This window comes from Bombina bombina, chromosome 1 (assembly GCF_027579735.1).
Source record: "Bombina bombina isolate aBomBom1 chromosome 1, aBomBom1.pri, whole genome shotgun sequence".
Classification (NCBI taxonomy): domain Eukaryota; kingdom Metazoa; phylum Chordata; class Amphibia; order Anura; family Bombinatoridae; genus Bombina; species Bombina bombina.
The window spans coordinates 471,424,108-471,446,693 of NC_069499.1; the positions used below are offsets into that span (position 1 = coordinate 471,424,108).

The 22,586-nt window shown below is 38.2% G+C and overlaps 1 protein-coding gene across 1 annotated transcript in view; it reads right to left on the reverse strand.

Annotated features, from left to right (window-relative positions):
• Positions 1–519: 519 nt before the first annotated feature.
• Positions 520–22,586, reverse strand: part of PDE11A (phosphodiesterase 11A) — a 1,463,629-nt gene continuing 1,441,562 nt past the window's right edge. The window contains exon 20 of the mRNA XM_053698495.1: positions 520–1,104. Coding sequence (XP_053554470.1) covers positions 925–1,104 — 180 coding nt within the window. The 3' untranslated portion in view covers positions 520–924. The remainder of the gene's footprint in view (positions 1,105–22,586) is intronic.

A 22,586-nucleotide genomic window follows, 5' to 3' on the forward strand; every position in this document is an offset into this window, starting at 1 on the left:
CTCTGACTCTTTAGTATTGATCCACACTTGACAAATAACAGTCACAATCTTAGTCATTTCCATTTGGAAGTGATTGTGGAGAACACTAGACATATATAAGGTATTTATATACTGAAAACTGGATAAGACAAGGGTTCAAAATGAATAAATTATACTATAATGCTAATTTAATTATAGGATATTTACTACTATAGAAAAAAATGTTTCAAAACCAAAAATGAAATTAAAATAAACAATATATTTATCATTTATATATTTTATCATATACAATATAATTTATCTGCATAGTTTGTTTAGTCTTTGGGCAATATCAAACTGAGCTGCCTCTGCAGTTTTTCAGTGACTTGCTGTTTTTTTTTTTTTGTTTTTTTTGTTAGATGGAGCAAAGTTCTGCAAAGTATGTTTACCCAAAGTATGTTTTTTTTTTTGTTTTTTTTAAAGTAATGCAAGCACTTATAATAACACACACAAGGCAGGCAAAATAACTGTATAGATAAATGAGAAAAAGCAAACACCAAATAAAAATATGCATTATTCATTTTCAGCATTTTGTATATTCTATGCAATGACTTTAGTGTGCATTGTAGTAGCTGCGCTGCATAAGCTGAGTCAGTAGTCTGTCAACATCAGCCTATAAACAGCAGGTTTATCCTTTACACGGCAGCAGCTAACAGTTTGCAAAGCGTGAATTAGTGCTGTTGGTGTTCTCGGACATTAGCACTTTATTGTGGCTCCTTAGTAAAGCTTCATTATCGCTACAGCATCTTCCTTTTAACTTCATCTTCAATCCAGTGAGCTTTTCAGCCAAAGTCCAAACCATGACCTCCTCATTAAAAGCACGGCTGCAGTAACTTCATTAAACAGCTAAGCTTATGACAGCCTGTTAAGATCATTTTGTTGCATGGCAGCAGCTAACTTGCGGGCTTAAGTCTTCAAGTGACACTCTAGAGCTGGTTGTGGTGAGGAGTCAGGCGTAGGGAAAGAATTAGAGGAAGAGCTTCCTGAAGACCCAAGTCTCTTTTGGTGCATTTCCTCCCATTTAGCTCTGTTTACAATCACTGAGTCCAACATAGGCTTAAGTTTTCCATTGATTTTCACTAATGACTGAAAAAAATGTAGAAAATGAAAAGAATTAATTTCACATGAAGCCTGTTATTTCATTAATATGTTTCTATCTATCTATCTATCTATCTATCTATCTATCTATCTATCTATCTATCTATCTATCTATCTATCTATCTAGTTACATATTATACAATATAATTAAAGTCCATAGAGTATTTTTTTATTTCTATCTATCTATCTATCTATCTATCTATCTATCTATCTATCTATCTATCTGTCAATGTTGTCAATTAATTATATCACATTTTTTCAATATACTTAGGGGTAAATTTACCAACCCTTCAGGGGGACAGGTTCACAAGTAGCCACTTACGATGTTTGATTGCCAAGCAAAATATACATTGCACATGAGGATTCTTGTGCAATGCCACCCACTTCTCTGGCACAACCAGTCGTGCTTGAGCAGGGAAAGTCAATCACCCTGAACGATCCAGTGCCGGGGTGATTAATCTCGCCACTTCTGAGGTGGCAGAAAAGAAAAAGAAGCAGTTTCTGCTTCTTAAAGGGAAATAAAAACCCATTTTTTTCTTTCATGATTCAGATAGAACATACAATTTTAAACAACTTTCCAATTTACTTCTATTATAAAAAAATTGTTCTTGTTATCCTTTGTTGAAAAGCAGGAAGGTGAGTTCTGGAGTGTATACATGTATGGAGCACTATATGGCAGCAGTTTTGCAACAATGTTATAGGTATATCTTCAACAAAGAATAACATGAGAACAAAGTAAATTTGATAATAGAAGTAACTTAAAAAAACTTTTTTAAAATTGCATCCTTTTTGGGTTTCATGTCCCTTTAAATATCTAGCGATTAAATATAAAATACTTGCTGACATAAAGATACAAATCTAAATGGTTTAAATCTGCATAAACATGTACAGTATATACAGTAAATGCAGGGAGAGAATATAAAGGTAAACTACAGATAGCTACAAGTACACAAGCCTCTGAGAAAAGACATAACTGGACATCAGCTTACAAATACTAATTTACAAAAAGAATAAAATATTAAATACAATTAGCCATATGATGGATTTAAATATGTCCTGCTCTAGTGAGGATACAAACAAATTATAAAATGTGCAGCCATTATTTACAGAGTATCACCCACTCAAATATTCCACAACCCCCACCCCCACCCCTATCCTGGCATTCAGAAAACCACCAAACATGAAAAAAGAGAATACCCAGAAGCTTAAAGGTACAGTCTAGGCCAAAATAAACTTTCATGATTCAGATAGAGAATGTAATTTTAAACAATTTTCCAATTTACTTTTATCACCAATTTTGCTATGTTCTCTTGGTATTCTTAGTTGAAAGCTTAATCTAGGAGGATCATATGCTAATTTCTTAGACCTTGAAGGCCACCTCTTTTCACAATGCATTTGAACAGTTTTTCACCACTAGAGGGTGTTAGTTCACGTATTTCATATAGATAACACTGTGCTCGTGCACGTGAAGTTATCTGGGAGCAGACAGTGATTGGATAAACTGCAAGTCTGTCAAAAGAACTGAAATAAAGGGGCAGTTTGCAGAGGCTTAGATACAAGATAATCACAGAGGTTAAAAGTATATTATTATAACTGTGTTGGTTATGCAAAACTGGGGAATTGCTAATAAAGGGATTATCTATCTTTTAAAACAATAAAAATTCTGGTGTAGACTGTCCCTTTAATATTTTATGTGATTTCTGATTGCTGCTGTATCTTGGGACTGTTTAATAAACAGAATGGTTCCAAGCACTGCAACAGGACTCTGCAATCTGTGTCACCCCATTTGTGAATACAACCCAGCAAAACACAACTACACAACATGAATGGGTCATACTTGTGTATATCTACAAATGTGATATACATGACACAGTGCTCTGCATTGGAATCATGGAATTGCTACAATTGACTTTAACCTCATCATGCTGGTTTGAGCTGAACTGGACAGAAGGGAGAAAGCAAAGCAACCTACAAGTGGAACACAATTGTGACAATATTCTGAACAATTTTCTATTTCCAATGTAGACGAATGCCATGAGCGTGTTGTCTGTTATAGCTGCAAAAGGTGGCTAATTTGATAGGGCACCAATTTAAATTATTATTTTTTTTACACAAGGAATACATGATTTATTTTTTATCTCCATTGTTTATTTGTTCTATGCTTTAAAATCAAAGTACATTGAGACATTAAACTGAGTAAATTTCAATAAAAACGGGAATTCTGGACTGGTAGTGTATACCTCTACCTCTGTTTTCTGATAGTTGCTATTGTCAGCCTCCTTCTACCTTTCACCTCAGTCCCCCATGATCGTATGACACCCCCTCTTCTACCTGTACTCAGTATCACTTTTCCATCCTTTAACCATCCTCTGATTAAAAATATAATCTATAAAGTCCACCACATTGATCAGTATTACTTCAGACATGAGGAACAAAGGAAAAATGAGAAAAGGGGTTATCAAAAGAAGGATTTGTATCTTATGCTCATTTGAGAGGACACTTGATAATAAAATAGCTGTTGTATCATTCTAACATTTGAGGTTGTTTTTAATATTTTATGCTCTTTTGCACACTGAAGCATTTGATTAAAGTACATTTTTTTAAAATAGGAAATTTATACTTTAGCTACAAAAAATGAAACCATGAAGTTTACTTGACGCTGGACAGTAATATATATTCACATTCAATTACATTTTGAGCCTAAATAATTAAAGGGAAATTGAACTAAAAATTGAATTCCCCATAATGGGCTAGATTACAAGAGGAACTAAAAAAATATTAGCGTTATGTGTCAACAAAGCTCAAGTTACATCAATATCCTTTCTATTTCTTTGCTCATATTTCAAGTCTCCAAAAGCTCAACATTTTTCAGCTGTATTTTGCATCGAGTTTGAGCACAACACTTAACTCACCACTTGCACTCTCCATTAAAAGTATAGGATGTGCTAACAAAATGTCAGATGTGCTAAATTATCCTTTTTTACCATACACTTGAAATACCAAATTGTCCATTAGTCTTTGACAAGGGGGTCTATTTATCAAAGCGTCAACTGAAAATACGCTTGAATTCCGCGTTGTATTTGTTGCGAGATTGATTCAACGTAGTTATCAAAGAATCAAGATCGGCTAATGTTGAAATTTTTGACATAATATACGATCCCGTGATTAGAGTTTGAACACTGCTGATTTGCATTCTCAATTCCTTGGATATCTTTTTATATCCCTTTCCTGTTTTATACAGTTCAACTAACTTTTCCCGCAGTTCCTTTGACAATGCTATTGCTTTCCCCATGACTCCAGAATCATCAGTGCAGCACTGGATGAAAGATGCAAGGGTCTGTCAGGAGTCCAGAAACTCATTGACCTTTTATACACACACACACTAATTACAAGCAAACAGATCACAGGTGAGGATGGTTACCTTTAATAACCATTCAAACCCCTTTGTGTCAACTTGTGTGCATGTTATCAGGCTAAAATCATCAGGGTATGTAAACTTTAGATCAGACTCATTTGCGTAGTTTCTGTTGTCATTTTGATTTAAAAAGAGTAAATACAGTTGACTGATAATAAATGGCTTCAGCCAAACACTAACCATGAGTGAAACAAAAGTTTTTGTGTTATCATTAATATTTTCTGAAAAATGGCCAAGAAATCATAAATTCTGCCAGGGTATGTAAACTTATGAGCACAACTGTATATGTGTATGTGCAAAGATATACGTACAAATTCTAGCATTAATAATCATTTATAAAAAAAATATGAGATAAAAGCATATCAAGACTTCTAGAAATACAAATACACATTAATTTATGTGAAAGTATCATATAACAGTTTTTTGTGTATAACAAATAAATATAAAAATAACTTTCTATGAGATATTGTTTGTTGAGGTATAAATGTAGCTATTTCTTGGACATTAATAGTTGAAAAATAAAAGATTAGCTTTAGAGAAATGTACTTGTTCATGGACAGTAATGAAATGGTATAAATAAAGTTTGGAAAAACCAGAATAACCGCAACATCGATGACTGTTAGTTAACAACAGTCCGATGCCCTTCGCACCGTACTTGAGGCTCGTGTTTTTGACAGCTTTTTTGATAAATAGGGGGATCATATTCAGATCCGCGTCAGCGATGTCTGGCGAGCGTATTGACTGCACTGAGATTGGCGCTTTGATAAATAGACCCCAAGGACTGAGACCAAGATAATGCCCTGAGCTGCCAATTGACCTCCAGTTTTAATCTAGCCCAATATGTTTAAAAATGGCACACACTTTCATTTATACATTTATAGGTCACATAGTTGAAGCCCAACTATAGGTGTAGGTTATAGGTGTATTGGTCCCAAGAACTGCAACATTATTTAATCTATTAAGGAGAATATTCTCAAACATCAAGACAGTATATATTAAATATGAACATAGTGCACATGTGAAGAGACAGAGCTAGATGGACCCTTTGCAGGATACTAGTTCAACTGAGGCAGTTTGCAATAAACAAGTGAATATATTTCTACAATACTGGATATATAAAGAAAGAACGTACAAGCAGACTGTGTGTAGCTTCAGTTACTTCTAACGCATTTTGCATGACGTTATCATACTTTTGTCTATTAAAGTTTGATTAATGAGGAATGTGAAACCTCTTCAAACAAGGTGGGCATTCTAAATTGTGTAACCAGGAAGAAAAGATTATATCATTAGCACAACCGGGTTTTTCCATACACAGGATGCTATAGTAGAGGGAAAGCCTCCCTGAAGTGGCTTGTTAACTGTTGCACATTGGCTGAGATAAGTAATATTATAAACTGGAAATTAAAAGCTATTAATATGTAAGGCAGTTAAATATCTTCTGATATTAATGCAGCATCACAGTTAGTGACAATTGGTATTCCTATTAAACATGGACATTATGGACAAAATCATGCAAATGTTGCACAGGCTGGGCACACAATCAGAAACATGATAATATTAAATTAAAACATAAGCTAAAATTGTCACGCTGCGCCGCTCTAGCCATTGCTAGGGGCGCGGCGTCTCCTTCCTGCTCATTGCCAGGGGCAGTGTCGGGTCAGGATGCGTGCGGCGCTGACGTCAACGCCGCACGCTCCTGATGCTGGTGGGTCCTCACTGGCGCGATTCCTGCACCTATTTGAACTGCTCAGCTCACTAATGATCTGTCACTGCCCAAGTATAGGTGTCATTCTGTGTGCTCCTGGGTGTGACAGAACGTTCTATCTACTGACTCACTGCTGCTGATTCCTGCCTGCTTACTGACTACTCTACCTGGTTAACCCCTAAATTGCTGGACTGTTATACTGTTGCTGATTCCTGCCTGCCTACTGATAACTCTACCTGGTTAACCTCTAAATTGCTGGTCTGTCTCTTCATTGTCGAACCCTGCCTGCCTGTCCATTCTAGTGGTGTGCCCTTGGACTGCTCTGCTGTTGCCCCTGTGGACTGTCCTGCCTGTGGTGAGTGCCACTCTCCTCATCTTACTACTTTCTTGCTCTGAGATATTCCCTATCATTCCGGCTCGACGCCGGGATAACAAGACTACTGGCCGAGTTCGGTCTGATAGAGGAGTATCCCACGAGCATTACATTATACTTGGGCCATGCAGCCAGATGAGGTGGTACTAGCTGTTTATCTTCAGGGACATATGTTGGGAACCAATACCACGCAGCTGCAGAATATGGATTCCAAGCTAGAGGCTATTACCGCTCAACTTACCTTACTAGTTGCCGCGAGGGATGCTGCTCCTGTTGCTACACCACCAGCCCCTACTCCCAGTGCTGTGACTTCTTCCTCCACTCCTGGATGTATACCCCGGATACCCTTGCCTGACAAGTATGATGGTACTATTGACGGCAGGGGCTTTCTGAACCAATGCAGGTTGCACTTCCGCAATGATCATCACACCTTCCAGTCTCATCAGTCAAGGGTCACCTTTATCATTTCTTTGTTAAAGGACAAAGCTCTAGCCTGGGTCTCCCTCCTTTTGGAACAGAACGCTACACTCCTGCAAGATGCTGATGAGTTCATTACTGCCTTGTCTTCTGTGTTTGGGATTTCTGGCCGTACCTCTGCTGCAGAATATTCTCTCCTGGATCTCCGCCAAGGCAGTAGAACCGTGGCACAATTTGCCATTGAGTTCTGCACCTTGGCACTAGAAACCACTTGGGATAGCAGTGCTCTCAAGGCAGCCTTCAGGAGGGGTCTCCATGAACCCATCAAAGATGAACTCACTTATTGTGATATTCCCTCTTCTTTGGATGATTTTGTTGCACTTTGTATCAATCTGGACTCTCGCTTTCAGGAAAGACTAGCCGAGAGAGACAGAGCTAGGAGGGGCCTTCCCTCCCGACCTCCTGTTTACCCAGTTACGACAGCAGCCGCTACCCCTTTAGCTACTCCAGTTACCTCAGTAGAGGAACCCATGGATCTCTCCTCGTTCAGACCTTCAGAGTCTGAAAGACAGGGAAGAAGGAGACTGAGACTATGTTTTTACTGTGGATCCGACACCCACCAACTGAAGAACTGTGAGATTTGGCCGGGAAAAGCCAATGCTTAGAGGATAACACTGGGGTACCTCTAAGCATGGTCTCAACAAAATCCCCTCACTCCTCTCGAATCCTGGTACCTGTTACCCTTACCTTCCTACAAAATACAGTCCACACTCAAGCCTTCATTGATTCAGGGGCAGCTGGAAACTTCCTGGATCATCGTTTTATGATACAAGCCGGTTTACCTCTTCTGCAGAAAAGAAACTGTCTCAAAATAACCACCCTGGATGGCACCCCCTTGGTTCAGGCGTGATCCATTTTGAGTTAGCACCCCTGACCCTGACTGTGGGAGTCCTCCTCCACTCTGAACAGCTGCAGTTTGAGGTCATTCATTCCCCTGCACAGCCTGTCATCCTTGGTCTTCCTTGGCTTTGGGTACACAATCCACAGTTCGACTGGGCTGAGGGACAACTGGCCTCCTGGGGTACCTCCTGTTTACACTCCTGTCTTGCTAAAGTCATTCCTCTGCCTCGCATTCCCATAGCCAGTATACTGACTCCTTCAAACCTTCCTTTAATATAAACTGACTTTGTGGATGTGATCGAGAAAAAAAGCACCTGATGTGCTGCCACCCCACTGTCCTTATGACTGCAAGATCGACCTCTTTCCCGGAGCCCCCACTTCCTAAAGGGAGGACTTATCCACTATCCAAAGTTGAAACCATATCCATGGAGGAGTACATCCAAGAGAACCTAGCCAAAGGGTTCATTCGTCCTTCCTCCTCTCCTGCTGGGGCTGGCTTCTTTTTTGTCAGTAAAAAGGATGGTGGGCTCAGACCTTGCATTGACTACAGGGCCTTGAACAACATAACCATCAAGAATCGCTATCTCATACCTTTGATCACTGAACTGTACGACTCACTCCAGCATGCTCGCTTTTTCACCAAATTGGACTTACGTGGGGCATACAATCTGATTCACATCTTTCCAGGCCACGAATGGAAGATCGCCTTTAACACAAGATCTGGGCATTACGAATACCTTGTAATGCCCTCTGGGCTGTGTAACGCCCCTGCTGTCTTCCAGGCATTTGTCAACGATGTCTTCCGTGATCTCCTCAACCACACAGTCATCGTTTATCTGGATGATATCCTTATTTTCTCTTCCACTTTAGAGGAGCATCATAGGCACGTGAGACAGGTGCTTCTTCGCCTCAGAGAGAATTCTTTGGTAGCCAAATTAGAAAAGTGTGAGTTTGATCAGGAGCAAATCCAATTCCTTGGTTATGTCATCTTGAAGGAGGGCTTTGCCATGGATCCTCTTAAACTCACCACAGTACTAGAATGGCCTCAACCTACCTCCCTAAAGGGATTGCAGAGATTCTTGGGATTCTCCAATTACTACCGCAAATTTATAAAGAACTTTTCCCAAACTGTGGCTCCTCTCACTGAATTGACAAAGCGGAACAAGGACTGTAAACATTGGTCTCCTGAGGCCGTAAACACCTTCTCTTGTCTGAAAAAGGCTTTTTGTTCAGCTCCTATCCGTCACCATCCTGATCCTGACCTACAGTTCACTTTAGAGGTTGATGCCTCTGAGACAGAAGCTGGAGCTGTTCTCACCTAAAGGGACCCTTTGACTTCCAAGTCACACCCTGTAGCATTTTTCTCTAAATGCTTTATTCCTGCTGAGAGGAACAACGATGTGGGTAACCGTGAACTCTTAGCCATTAAGATGGCCTTGACGGATTGGCGTCACTGGTTAGAGGGCACCGCTAATCCTATTCAGATTCTCACCGATCACAAGAATCTGACTTACCTAGAGACTGCCCATCGACTCAATCCCCGACAGGCCAGGTGGGCCTTGTTCTTTTCCCATTTTAACTTTGTGGTCTCTTATCTTCCCGGGACCAAAGAACAAGAAGGCGGACACCCTTTCCCATCAATTCCCTCACTCAAGTGATTCCTCAGAAGCTCCTATTGATTACACCATAACCCCTCCTGTGTGGTTGCTCAACTCAACACCACCCTTCTGCAAAGATTGCAACGTGCTCAGTCTAGTAAACCTCCTGGTGCCCCCATGGCCTCCGATATCCTCTTTGTTCCTCGGAATCTACGTATCCCTGTGCTAGCCTGGGCTCATGATAGCAAACTTTCAGGACATCCTGGTTCGACTAAGACATTCAAGTGTCTTTCCCAGCATGTATGGTGGCCTACCATGAAGTCTGACGCTCAGGATTATGTGAAAGCCTGCACGATTTGTGCGGCCAACAAGACTTCCCGATCCTTACCTCCTGGTTTGCTCCAACCATTGTCCATTCCTAAATGACCCTGGACACACATAATTATGGACTTCATTGTGGACCTTCCTTCTTCCAACCACCATACAGTAATCTGGGTGGTGGTAGACCGCTTTTCAAGACTGGCTCACTTGGTACCACTAACCAAACTACCTTCTACTCAAAAATTATCCTCTCTTTTTCTCTTGCATGTGGTACGACTTCATGGAATTCCTGTGAACATTGTTTCCTACAGAGGCCCACAGTTTATCTCTGCCTTTTGGAGAGCCTTTTGCAAATTGATTGGAACCAAGGTATCCTTGTCCTCTGGCTTCCATCCACAGACTAATGGACTAATGGAGAAAGCAAACCAGGATCTTCAAGCCAGGATCTTTGTCAACGCTAGCCATACCAACTGGTCTGAGTTGCTACCCTTAGCCGAGCTGGCAAGAAACACTCATTGGCACTCTTCTCTTCGATGTTCTCCATTTCAAGCCGCAGCTGGGTATCAACCTTGTGTGTTTCCTCTTTCAACTCAGTCCACTGGGGTTCCTGCTGCAGACTGACACGTCACTGGACTCACCACTCATTGGCAACATATTTGCTCTCAGCTACGTTCTGCTGTCTCTAGATACAAGAAGTTTACTGATCGTCACAGGGCTTCTGTACGTACCATTCCAGTAGGTGACCAAGTTTGGATATCTACCCAACACATGCGTCTACGTCAACCCTGTCACAAATTGGGGCCCAGATATATCGGTCCTTACAAGGTCCTGAAAAGACTGTCTCCTGTTGCCTATAAAGTAGTCTTGCCAAAAACCCTACGTATACATCTGGTCTTCCACATCTCCCTGCTTAAACCTTACATCAAGAATAAATATACCCGGTTCCGAGCTCCACCTCCTCCGCTCCTGATATGTGGGGACCCCGAATATGAGGTAGCTAAGATCCTGGACTCCATATACAAACGCAGACAATTGCAATACCTGGTACATTGGAAGGGTTACTCCCTGGCGGATCGTTCCTGGGTTCCTGCCTGTGATGTGCATGCTCAATCTCTGGTCTCCAAGTTCCATGCTGCTCATCCTTTGAAACCGACTCCGGTTCCCAGAGGGAACCCTTTTGGAGGGGGTTATGTCACGCCACGCCGCTCTAGCCATTGCTAGGGGCGCGGTGTCTCCTTCTTGCTCGTTGCCAGGGGCAGTGTTGGCTCAGGATGCGTGCGGCGCTGATGTCATCACTGCCCGCTCCTGATGCTGGTGGGTCCTCACTGGCGTGAATCCTGTGCCTATTTGAACTGTTCAATCTGTCACTGCCCAAGTATAAGTGTCATTCTGTGTGCTCCTGGGTGTGACAGATCGTTCTATCTACTGACTCACTGCTGCTGATTCCTGCCTGCTTACTGACTACTCTACCTGGTTAACCCCTAAATGGCTGGTCTGTCTCTTCGTTGCTGAACCCTGCCTGTCCATTCTAGTGGTGTGCCCTTGGACTGCTCTGCTGTTGCAGCTGGGGACTGTCCTGCCTGTGGTGAGTGCCGCTATCCTCATCTTACTACTTTCTTGCTCTGGGATATTCCCTATCATTCCTGCTTGACGCCGGGATAACAAGACTACTAGTCGAGTTCGGTCTGATAGAGGAGTATCCCACGAGTATTACAAAAATGATCAAATAAAACTGAGCATGATTAAAAGAAATCAAACTATCTCTGTACAATCTGTGTCACAAATTATCTCTAGTAACCTAATTCAATGCTCAAGAGACCAACAAGATTCAAGGTTGGTGAATACATGGCACTCTAGTTAACCGCTACAATTTTAGTGAATCTACAAAAGGGAGACATATCTCTATACCATTTATAGTATATATTATTGAAATTCTTTCTTACAGTAATTCATTAAATAAATTATTGTTAAAACCAAAACACCAAGACTCAAGTTGAGCATCAGAGTTTTGTGGGGTTTTTTTTTTTTTTTTTTTTTACCTTTTAACACATTCCAAAATGTTTGAAAAGCTCATGATAATCCACATTTTTTTAAACAAATTATTTACTCCACAAAAACTCCCACATTTACCTTTCATGAGGTCATTGAGACATTTGTGTTTCAATTAATAAGTATCAGTAAAAATATGGTAGTGGTAGATCACATGAGAGGAGATGCAAGACAGCATGGAAAGAAAACCAAGAAAGCTACTTTGTCTGCAATGTTCAGGGAATCATAGGTGCGTTTAGTCCACAGGGCGTATTTGACACCAAGAGGCATGGCCAAATGGGCCACTAATTGGACCAATAAATGTGCAAAATGCTCTCTGGAATCTCCAAACCTATTACACTATATCTGGACGTGCCCATTGATACTACAATATTGGGGTAAAATCCAATATTGGATTAAAAAAAAAGCTAAATATCCCAATCACACTGCAACCAGACACTATCCTATTTATGCAATGGGATCCACAATTTAGGCAGTTTAACTCAGTATTGACTCTGGTGATCCTAATGGCTAGGAAATGCATATTTAAACAATGGACCAAAAGCTCTGTACCCACTATCCCTTGTTTCACAAACATGCTAAAACTACAAATGTTCACTGAACAAATAGATGTAAGAATAGATGTACAAAATAGATTGAACCTCTTCCTACCGAAGTGGCTCAGACTCATACTGACATTTACACTAGAAATTCAAAGGCAGATACTCTTACCATTTAGAGATACCATCATATTCATAGAAGACTCCCTGAGAGGGGAATGGTCTCACATATTCTCCTAATAATAATATACCTCATCCTTTCCTCCCCTCCTTTTTTTTTTCTCCTCGTCTCCTGGGTCTCGTTGAGCAAGGTGCAAGCAAATGAATCAGAACTTTCCACGTGAAAGTGAAATACACAGTAAATGAAAGATGCTAAGTTTAATTGTTGTTTACATAACAGTTAGTAATTATAGTTATATTGTATTATTTTGTATTAAATTAAACATAAAAATGGGAAAGCGATGATTACAAGCATGAGCAAAAATGTTTGAATGTTGATGTACTGTAGACAACTGAATAGATGCTAAATGTAACATTTTATTTTGTATCACTTTAACAGATGTGTCTATTCTTGATTGTTAATTGTAAACATCTTTTCTCTCTCTTAATAAAAAGAATTAAAAAAAATATATATGGTAGCGGAGAATCATACTTGAAAAATTTCACAGACCGGGGGTGTTCTAGCGGGGAAAAGGGGTTTGAAGAACACTTTTTATGAGTTTTTTTTTAAGCTAAACCATGACTCAGCATGTATCTCAATATGTCAATGCTGAGGGGAGGTTGTTTGATTTTTTGTTCAATTTAGTTTTTCTTGAACCTGTTTCAAGTTCTCTTTTGAGCATATGAGTGGCTGTTTTATAGAGGAAGTTTTTTATCATTTGTTGTATAAAACATTTTAGTGATGTTGTTATCCTGACTTTGGAAGTCATTCTATCCATAGGGAAGTTAATGGTTGTGAGCTGCTCAATTGCTGCTCCAACTAGGGGGTGGGTGCAAAAGTGGCAAAGTTCCAGCAACTTTATTTATTGAGATATTAGTTTCATAAATGTGTTAAAAATGTATGCTTTAAATCAATTTAGAATTTCTAAGAGTGGGTTACAACTATTGATCATTCATAAAATCTGGATGTTTTTATATATTTTATACACGTATATATGTATTTATATTCTATAACCATATATTCAACCATTGGTTTTGACTGTAACTAAAGTGAGTTAACATAATCATACCTTTTAATTCTATATTTCACAATTTAGCACAAGTAGAAGTAACTGGTTTAAGAATAGATACACCATAATTTATAAAATAAATAAATAATTGTGCTTTAATACACTACTTTTTGTCTTTATAACACATATTACTTGTGCTATAAAATGTAAATGTCATAAAATCATCATTACAAATGTAAAAATTCTTATTGAATTAACATTTTTGACAAAGAGAGCATGTTGGTTTTATTACATTTATGCTGCACTCTCAATGGTCTTTGAAAGAAAAAAAAGTTATAGGGGAAAATAAAATCACGAGTGATTACAAATCATATTAATATTAAAAATGTAGCTGACAAGTGTTTAACGCAGATTGAAGATAATCACATTTAATATACTTATAATACAGTTATTTAGATCAATGAATGGTCTTTTTGTTATATAATTATGTTATATGGTTCTATTTGATATATTTAAATGAACCCCTCTAATGCTGTTTCCCTCTGTACAAAGGTGACGAGAGTCAGGGGTGCAGAGCGTGGTTGCTCACACCTGTCATTCATAATCCAGGTAAAGCAGAGAGGGACCTTCTAGACCAAAGACCATGACTAATTGCACATTTGGTAAACCTATGTCAAAGGTGTCTGGATCATTCAGGTGGAGCTTTACAGTAATCTCTCCAGAAGGTTATATTTTAAATAATCTGGCACAACACAATGTCTACTGGAGGAACCACATGAGTGCTTCCAATTTGTTTGATGTAAATACTTTTTGAAATATTTTTGAAATATTTATTTTTACAAACATAAAATATGCTTACTGAACATGTTTCTATGCAAGTTTAATATTTTATAACTTTAGAAATTAAACACATTAACGTGCATCACTGTAATCTGGTAAAACAATCGATCCATGTATGAACATGAATATCATGCAATCTAAAAACTAGAGTGTATAATTTGATATTTGCATCATCTGACCATAAATAATAGTGACACATTATTTACATGATGTTGCTTCAAAAACTGAAAAGAATATTGTTTACATAGAAGGTGAGTAGTAAATAGTCACATTACATAGTATGAGTCTGTTGTTGGAAAAAAGAGTTACAGCTAGATTAAAAGTTTTGCGCTGCGGCTTGTAACGCTGAAAATATGGTATTTTCAGCGTTAAAACAGCACAGCAGCCATTACAAGTCTTTTTGGTATAGGTGTACCGCACACCTTTTAGCCTGTACCGCAACGTCAGTCCCGCACGCGTAAAAATGACGTATTTTCATGGGATTCCCATAGCGCTGCTATTACGAGTTTTGCGGTGAGGATAAAAAATGAGCGTTACAGCCTAAAATGACAAGATCTGTACCGCCATCTAAAGTCAGTAGTTATGAGTTTTACATTACAAAGCTGTAACATAAAACTCATAACTAAACTGCTATAAAGTAGCACCCTAACACCCATAAACTACCTATTAACCCCTAAACCGAGGCCCTCCTGCATCGCAAACACTATAAATGTATTAACCCCTAATCTGTCGCTCCTGATATCGCCGCCACTATACTAAAGTTATTAACCCCTAAACCGCCAACCTCCCGCATCAAAAACACTATTTCAATATTATTAACCCCTAATCTGCCATCCGCCCACACCGCCGCTATAATAAACCTATTAACCCCTAAACCTCAAGCCACCCACAAAGAAATATACTAAAATAAACTATTAGCCCCTAAACCGAAAGCCCCCCACAACAAAATAAACTAATTTTAATTAGTAACCCCTAAACCTAACGACCACCTAACTTTATATTAAAATTAATATTTCTCTATCTTAAATTAAATTAAAACTTACCTGTCAAATTAAAAAAAATAATTTTAAACTAACAATTAAACTAATATAATAATTAAACTAAATTTAAACTGACTACCAATTAAATAAAACTAAACTACCAATAAAAAATCCTAACACTACTCTAAACATTACAAAAAGTATCTACCTACAAAAAATAAATAAATTAAATTGCAAAAAATAACAAATTATCAAAAATAAAAAAAGAATTACACCTAATCTAATAGCCCTATCAAAATAAAAAAAGTCCACCCAAAATAAAAAAACCCTAGCCTACAATAAACTACCAATGGCCCTTAAAAGGGCATTTTGTGGGGCATTGCCACAAAGATATCAGCTCTTTTACCTGTAAAAAAAAATACAAACACCCCCCAACAGTAAAACCCACCACCCCCACAACCAACCCCCCCAAATAAAAACCCTAACTCTAAAATAACCTAAGCTAACCATTGCCCTGAAAAGGCCATTTGTATGGGCAGTGCCCTTAAAAGGGCATTTAGCTCTTTTACTGCCCAGACCCTAAACTAAAAAAAAAAACCCTTAAAAAAACCTAACACCAAACCCAAGACGATCCACTTACAGTTGTTGGAGTCCAGCTTGAAGGATTCATCCAGCGGGCGAAGTCCTCATCCATGTGGCAAGAAGTCTTCATCCAGACGACCTCTTCGATCTTCATCCAGCCAGCGTGGAGCGGGTCCATCCTGAAGACATCCGGCGCGGAACATTCTCTTTATACGGTCTCCGCCGTAAACTGGAACTTCAATGCAAGTGACGTCATCCAAGATGGCACCCCTTGCATTCCTATTGGCTGAAAGATTTGAATCAGCGAATACGAATTATGGCTGCTAAAATCCTATTGGCTATTCAAATCAGCCAATAGGATTTAAGCAGCTCTCATTCTATTGGCTAATTCGAAGTAGTGTTTTTATTTGGGGGAGTTGGTTGTGGGGGTGGTGGGTTTTACAGTTGGGGGGTGTTTGTATTTTTTTACAGGTAAAAGAGCTGATATCTTTGGGGCAATGCCCCGCAAAAGGCCCTTTTAAGGGCCATTGGTAGTTTATTGTAGGCTAGGGTTTTTTTATTTTGGGTGGGCTTTTTTATTTTGATAGGGCTATTAGATTAGGTGTAATTCTTTTTTATCTTTGATGATTTGTTTGTTTGTGTAATGTATATTTTTAGGTGGTGTTTTTTAAAAAAAAGAGTAAAATAGCTGTTTATCTCAGGGCAATGCCCTACAAAAGGCCCCTTTAAGGGCCCCCCAAAATGCTTTTTTAAGGGCCCTTGGTAGTTCGGGGGGGGTGTTGCATAGTGTTAGAGGGTGTTTGTATTATTTTTAAAATTAAAGAGCTGGTTATCTCAGGGCAATGCCCCCCAAAAGGCCCTTTTAAGGGCCCTTGGTAGTTTATTCTAGAGTAGGGTTTTTTATTTTGGTGTGTTTTTTTTTTAAAGGTATTAGAACAGGATTAATCTTGTTTTTGTTGATAATTTCGTTTTTTTTTGTAATGATAGGTTTTTTTTATTTTTTGTAATTGTAGGTTTTTTTATTTTTGGTAATGTTAGGTTTTAGTGTAAGGCAGGTTAGGTTTTATTTCACAGGTAAGTTTGTATTTATTTTAACTAGGTAGTTAGTAAATAGTTATTAACGATTTACTAACTAGTCTACCTAGTTAAAATAAATACAAACTTACCTGTGAAAAAATAAATAAAACCTAAGCTAGCTACAATATAACTAATAGTTATATTGTAGCTAGCTTAGGTTTTATTTCACAGGTAGGTATGTATTTAGTTTTAAATAGGTATTATTTAGTTAATAATTGTAAATTTAATTTAGATCTAATTTAATTATAGGGGGTTAGGTTTAGGGGTTAATATAGTTTAATTTAGCTTGTTGCAATGTGGGGGGCTGGCGGTTTAGGGGTTAATAAATGTAGTATAGTGGCGGCGATATCGGGAGCGGCAGATTAGGGGTTAATAATTTTATTTAGGTAGCAGCGATATTGGGAGCGGCAGATTATGGGATAATAACTGTAGGCAGGTGTCAGTGATGTCAGGGGCAGCAGATTAGGGGTGTTTAGACGTAGGGTTTATATTAGGGTTTAAACGGTATTTTAATTTCCCCATAGACATCAATGGGGTTGCGTTACGGAAATTGTTGTTTCCGCGATCGCAGGTGTTAGTTTTTTTTTTTGCTGGCTCTCCCCATTGATGTCTATGGGGAAATTGTGCACAAGCACGTCTCAGCAGTGCTCTGATTGTGTGCGGTATGGAGCTCAACGCAACCATATCGCACGCAAAAGGCGTAATAGCAGCGCTATAGGAAATTAAATAACGTAACTTTTGTTGCGTTTGTTAATTTCTCTATAGTGGTCAAAACTCGTAATCTAGCTGTTAGTTATTGAAGAGGTAAAATGAGAATAACAGCTTATTAGTTAATTGCTCCAATAATACAAATGCATACTATGATAGTAGAAGTGCTCTACCAGGAACAAACAACAGCTCAGTTCTATGGTGAGTTACCACCTAGGAGCAACCTCTTTTAGTCTATTTGTGTTTTTCACAGAGGAAAACTTTCCTGAAGTATATCAGTCTGGTCCCGCCAAGTAAGGTCAGTCCAGCCCCAAAATACTAGGCATTTCTCTTCTGAACAAGGAACATAGCGACCCCAGACAATCGTTTCGGCCTTCTGTGGGCCTCGACAGTGAGGTACACGTCTGGTTTCCCCATCACCCTTAGTTAGACCTCCCCAGGGTCATAATACAAATTCATACAAAGAGAGAAGCACTCTAACAACAGCTCAGTAGCTTGTTCTATGGTGAGTTACCACCTAGGAGAAGCCTTTTTTAGCCCAGTTTTGCTTTTCATGGTGGCAAACTTTTTGCGAGTGTCAGGTAGCGCTTGTATTACAAATAAAAGAAAGGTTGTCGCTAACACGTCAAACGTAAAAAAACAAACTTAGAGTATTGTGGGCGTGATTACTATTACCCTTATTGAAGTCTATGGAGCAAAAAAAACACCATACTCATGCGCAATAGGGATAAATATAGATAGATATGTATAGGAATATCTATTTATAAATACTTAGAAAATATTCTGCTATGTGCAGAACTTTGGAATGTGAAATATTTACAGTAAATACACACTATAACGCTTCATTATCCTGCTGGAAGTAGCCATCAGAAGATGGGTACACTATAGTCATAAGGGATGGACATGGTCAGCAACAATACTCAGGTAGGCCGTGGCATTTAAACAATGCTTAATTTGTACTAAGGGGCCCAAAGTGTGCCAAGAAAATATCCACCACCAATACACCACCACCACCAGCCTTAAAAAGAAAGGATGGATCCATGCTTTCATGTTGTTTACGCCAAATTCTGACCCTACCATCTGAATGTCACAGCTGAAATCGAGACTCATCAGACCAGGCAACATTTTTCCAATCTTCTATTGTCCAATTTGCAAATTGTAGCCTCAGTTTCCTGTTCTTAGCTGACAGGAGTGGCACCCGGTGTGGTCTTCTGCTGCTGTAGCCCATCTGCTTCAAGGTTTGATGTGTTGTGCATTCAGAGATGGTATTCTGCATACCTTGGTTGTAAAGAGTGGTTATTTGAGTTACTGTTGCCCTTCTATCATCTCGAACCAGTCTGCCCATTTTCCTCTGAACTCTGACATCAACAAGACATTGTCATCCCAACAACGGCCGCTCACTGGATATTTTCTCTTTTTTGGACCATTCTCTGTAAACCCTAGAGATGGTTGTGCGTGAAAATCCCAGTAGATCAGCAGTTTTTTAAATACTCAGATCAGCCTGTCTGGCACCAACAACCATGCCACGTTCAAAGTCACTTAACTCTCCTTTCTTCCCCATTCTGATGCTCGGTTTGAAATTCAGGAAGTTGTCTTCACCACGTCTAGATGCCTAAATGCATTGAGTTGCTGCCATGTGATTGGCTGATCAGCAATTTGTGTTACCTAGCAATTGAACAGGTATACCTAATAAAGTAGCCAGTGAGTTTATGTCTGTAAATACATACACATATAAATGCATATGTATACATATATAGACATATATACATATATATATATATATATATATATATACACATTATATATATATATATATATATATATATATATATACATACACACACATTTTTAGACATGTTAAAGCCCTTCACATGCTTTTTTTCTAACACCTGAGATCTCATATCTTTGAGCCTTTATAACTTTTTTGTGCAATATATTTTTTAAATACTTTTTTCTATAGTGTTATTATGAGTGTAACTGTATTTTTGATGTGTCATGTGACATGTTTTGCAAAACAGTTAACCTCTATTGTGCTCAAATGATTGTGTTTACTTTCAACTTGTAATACAAGCACAAAATTCTTCCTATTAGAAGCAAAAATAATATTTTACACCTGAAAATAGTACAAATATAAATCTGATTTCTTGTTGATTGGAGTTACTCTGAAAAAAGCTGTTTTAAAAAATTGGATTTGGATTGGAATCCAGGCCCTTAGTAAGGATAGATATATCTTCCTACTGTATTAGGAATCTAACCACAATCTGCAGATCATTGTCCTCACTTTGTTGAAGAGCAATTTGCTTAAAGAAGATCTAATATAACATATGGCAATTAATTTGATCTGCCTCGTTGCCTCAGATAAAAGTTTAAAGAGGACATCTACTGAAGGAGAGCTGAAAAGCTTTGGAAATGTTGTTAACACTAACTTGCCCCAAATCAAACAAAAATCAAGAGTTTCCTAGCTACAACATAACAGGCTGGTTCAAATGTATTATAAATTAATTGAATTAAATTCTGTTTCTTCATTTACCTAAAACCCTTACATTTAAGAGATATGATATATAAAGGCAGCCAAACTTGCTAATTCAAAAGATCAAATGTTCACTATCACGTTATTAATTCAGGCAGACAAATCTCCCCATATATCTTCACAGATGGAGTTTTTATTGTTCATTCAATAACATATAACTACCTAATTAATTGTGGAGTAATGACTTGATAAATTGTCATTAAATATTAGCACACTGTATAAACTGCTGTTAACCAAAATCACTAAAAACTTTGCAATTTGCATGATATAGTGGAAATGCTACAAGATATGTGGCAGCTCCAGATTACACAACATATGTCCATTTAAACTAGAATATCTCGTTTACTTGATGATTCAAGGACAGAGTGGGTAAGCTTGAAGCTACATTCCCTATCATGCACAAGCATATGTGTGTGCATGCAAAGATTTTAAACCAGCACCCATGACAACAAATAATCTGCTAAAATATCTTATTGTGGTCTATGCACTGGTCACTCCTTCATAGTATCAGCCGTATGGGAGCACTAGAATGTAGTGAATGCCATTATGGTATATGCTGACAGACACAGCACTTCTTCTCAAGGAGCAGCATGATTCACTGGCATTACAAAAGCTGTAAAGGGAATATCCAAAGGCCTAGATTACTAATGTTAGCGCCCGATGTGATAAGCAATATCACGACCACGATAACTAAGTGCATATGACAAGTAACTGCGCTAGAAGAATTAGTGTGACTGGAGACCTAGCGTAAACTTTAAGGGTAAAAAAAAATATATCCACAATGCACATCCAAAACAAATTTAATTTAAATAAATTATTACGCTCATATATACAATATTTAATAAAAAATATTATGTAAATATTAATAAAAATGTTTTATAAGAGTTAAATGGAATATGGTATATGGCACTGTGTTTGACCGGAAAGGGCTCCAATGTATATATTGCCAGGATAATTGAACGCTGCCGCACTTTAGGTGACGGAGAGGTTAAGTAGCGGCAGTCTTAAGACCTAAAGCAAGCCTGAAACACTGGGGCTCCAAAGCAGCTTAATAAATAGAGCCACTAGAGTGTCCTTTCCCAATAATTTTAGTTTTTTGCAACATTTGTCTCCGCCCCTTTCACTGACCAATTCCTCCTGTCTCTCCTGATGCTCACTCTTTTTCTCTCGTTATCCTCTATTTCATACTACTTTTCATCACCCTATCACTCCACCTCTCTCACACTGTCTCTTCTATCACTTTCTCTCTCTCGCTACCCCTTACACAACTCTCTCTCTCACTCATCAACCATCCTGCACCCTTCCAACATAAAGAAGGTGCATTTAAATAAATCTGTGTGGAGTGATGTTTGTGTAATATGTGTAAAATATGTCATTAAAAATAATCGCCTGACATCTCTCAGTAGCCTCTAAAAGCACAAATTGGTATAAAAGAGGCTGCTTCTGGGAGGTAACTCGCCATAGAATAATCTACTGAGCTGTTTTGGTTCCTGTAAAGCACTTCTCTTTCTGTGTGTACTCTAATTCATTAATCTTATTAACATTAATTTATATAGAGTACAACAACTCTCTTGCATGAAAGTCACAGAATGCAGGGATAACCGTTATTGCTCTAAATACATTTGTGCTTTAATCAATCATATGCACAACATATTGATGACCCAGAAATTCTGTATAAGCAACTGCAGTGCAGCACTTCTAATAGATAGAACTGGTATTGACATGGTACAGAAAAGGAAGAGTCGCAAACAATGGTTTTGCATTGCAAACTTTATTTATTGTCATAGCAGTTGATTAAATGAACCACTGTGTGTGTTTTTTTTATTGATATTTGTGTTGAGTTGATTTACTTATTTAAATGTAATGGCTTCCAAAATTGCAGATTCTCACAAAGCTTGTAAAACAACAAGAGAAAATGTATATGGAATCTTAGAACACAGAATACTTATACAAAAGAAAAAGAAAAAAAAAAAGGAAAGTAGCTACAAAGTTGACAACTCTTGCCTTTTGCAATACAAGACAAAGCAATATATCTAGCTATATCTGTGTTTCAACTATTTTGAACAGAATGTCTATTACAGTTTACAGTCTAATAATCTCATTCTTTCTTGCTCATACACAAAGCTAATACACATTATCTGAACTGACTGAGAAGTTTTATTTCTTTTTTTATTTTGTAGAGGGAAAATGTAGATACATTTATTATTTTCTCCAATGAAAAGACAGGATGCATGTTATAGATGCAGTGTGTACTGGTGCAGTAATGT